At 45.7% G+C, this 1598-nt stretch overlaps 1 gene segment (V, D, J or C); it reads right to left on the minus strand.

The window, feature by feature from the left end:
* Window positions 1-54: 54 nt before the first annotated feature.
* LOC105886326 lies at window positions 55-920 on the minus strand. The segment is given in 2 exon segments: window positions 55-455; window positions 844-920. Coding segments are annotated over 2 exon segments (450 nt in total).
* Between the last annotated feature and the right edge of the window lie 678 nt (window positions 921-1598).

The raw sequence follows: 1598 nt of genomic DNA on the forward strand, positions 1-1598 counted from the left end.
TCATAGTCCAAAGAGCCACCTGCAGACTGTTCCCCTACGTTCCCCAAACTCATGCTATGGTGCCTGCTCATCAGGCAAACAACACTGGCGTGGAGTGGGGCCACCCAGCAGGGAGGTTTGTGTTCGGGGCTGTACCACTGTGGGAGGATACCATGAACCTTGCCAACAGTAATAAACCCCAGCATCCTCAGGCTGCACCCTGCTGATCTTCAGTGTGAAATCTGACCCTGACCCACTGCCACTGAACCTGTCTGGGACCCCAGAGTCCCGGTTGGAAACCTTATAAATCAGGCGACGTGGGGACTGGCCGGGCTTGTGCAAAACCCAATTCAAATAGGTGTTTCCATCACTGTGCAGGAGACTCTGACTAGCCCTGCAGGAGATGGAGGCTGGCTCTCCAGGGGTGACAGACAGGGAGAGTGGGGTCTGGGTCATCACAATATCCCCACTGGATCCTGAAATAGGGAGAAAGAAGTGAAAGATTATTGTACTTAATTTTCTTAATTTGTTCTGTCATGTCTTTCAGGTGAAATCAACTTTTGTCATGTGAATCAGAGCCCCCAAATACCTCATTTCAAAAAGGAACACATATTTCCAAGGCAAAAAGAGCCTCTAGAAGTCACATTCACCAGCCACCATCCCTCTCTTTCTGTGTCAGCTTTCACTAGAGCACAGATCCTTTCTCCTTCTAGAGTTTCTCTTACTCTCTCAGACCTCACATGCCCCATCCTGGGAGACAAGACGTGCACATCTAACATGTGCACAGAGCACACACGGGAGGCAATGGGGTCCAGAGCTCCCTCCCACCCCATTCTCCCTCCTCATCTCCTTCTGGGTCCTTACCAGGGACCCAGAGCACCAGCAGCCCCAGGAGCTGAGCAGGGAACCTCATTGTGAGAAGTTGGACTGAGGAGTCCTGATCAGTCAAGACAAGGTCAGAGCTGAGCTTTTATCTCAGACACAAAAGGGAAGGTCCTCCCAGGGGACAGTATGCAAATCCCCTGGTGGGTGCAGTGGTGTGGGAAGAATGTGTATGATGATTGGGGGAGGGCTCTCCTGTGAGCAGGGCAGAGATAAAAAGGTAATAGCTTCATAAAAAGGTAATAGCAATCTCTGCTGTCTAATTGGAAAAAGGGACATATTTAAATGTTTCCTTCTGTTTACAAAAAAGTGGCCATAGCACTTTCCTAGCACATTTGACACTTCTATTTAATATGGTTGAGCGTCCCCAAATATTTCATGATTCTTATTTCTTTTTTCATGTGTCTTGGTTTAGTCTTGGTTATTTTTATTGAAATAAAACAGGCACAGAGTAAAGGCAAAAAATGTTAATTGGTCACCTGAATGAAGTTGTACTCATATTCACTATTCAGATTAAGGTAGAAATTGTTTCCAATTGTCCAGACCCCGCTTTCATTTACCTTTCTGGTCAATACCTGTTCCCCCTCACCTTACAAGAGATGCATTACTCTGACATCTATCATAGTAGTTTAATTTTCTTGAACTTGAAGATGATGTGAATTCAGATAAACATTTATATTAAATTTCCAACTTCTTTCCCCTCTATTTTTGAGGCTTTCGTAAACAGAAGTAAACAG

The sequence above is a fragment of the Otolemur garnettii genome, unplaced genomic scaffold (assembly GCF_000181295.1).
Source record: "Otolemur garnettii isolate 467f Iridium unplaced genomic scaffold, OtoGar3 scaffold00148, whole genome shotgun sequence".
Taxonomy (NCBI): Eukaryota; Metazoa; Chordata; class Mammalia; order Primates; family Galagidae; genus Otolemur; species Otolemur garnettii.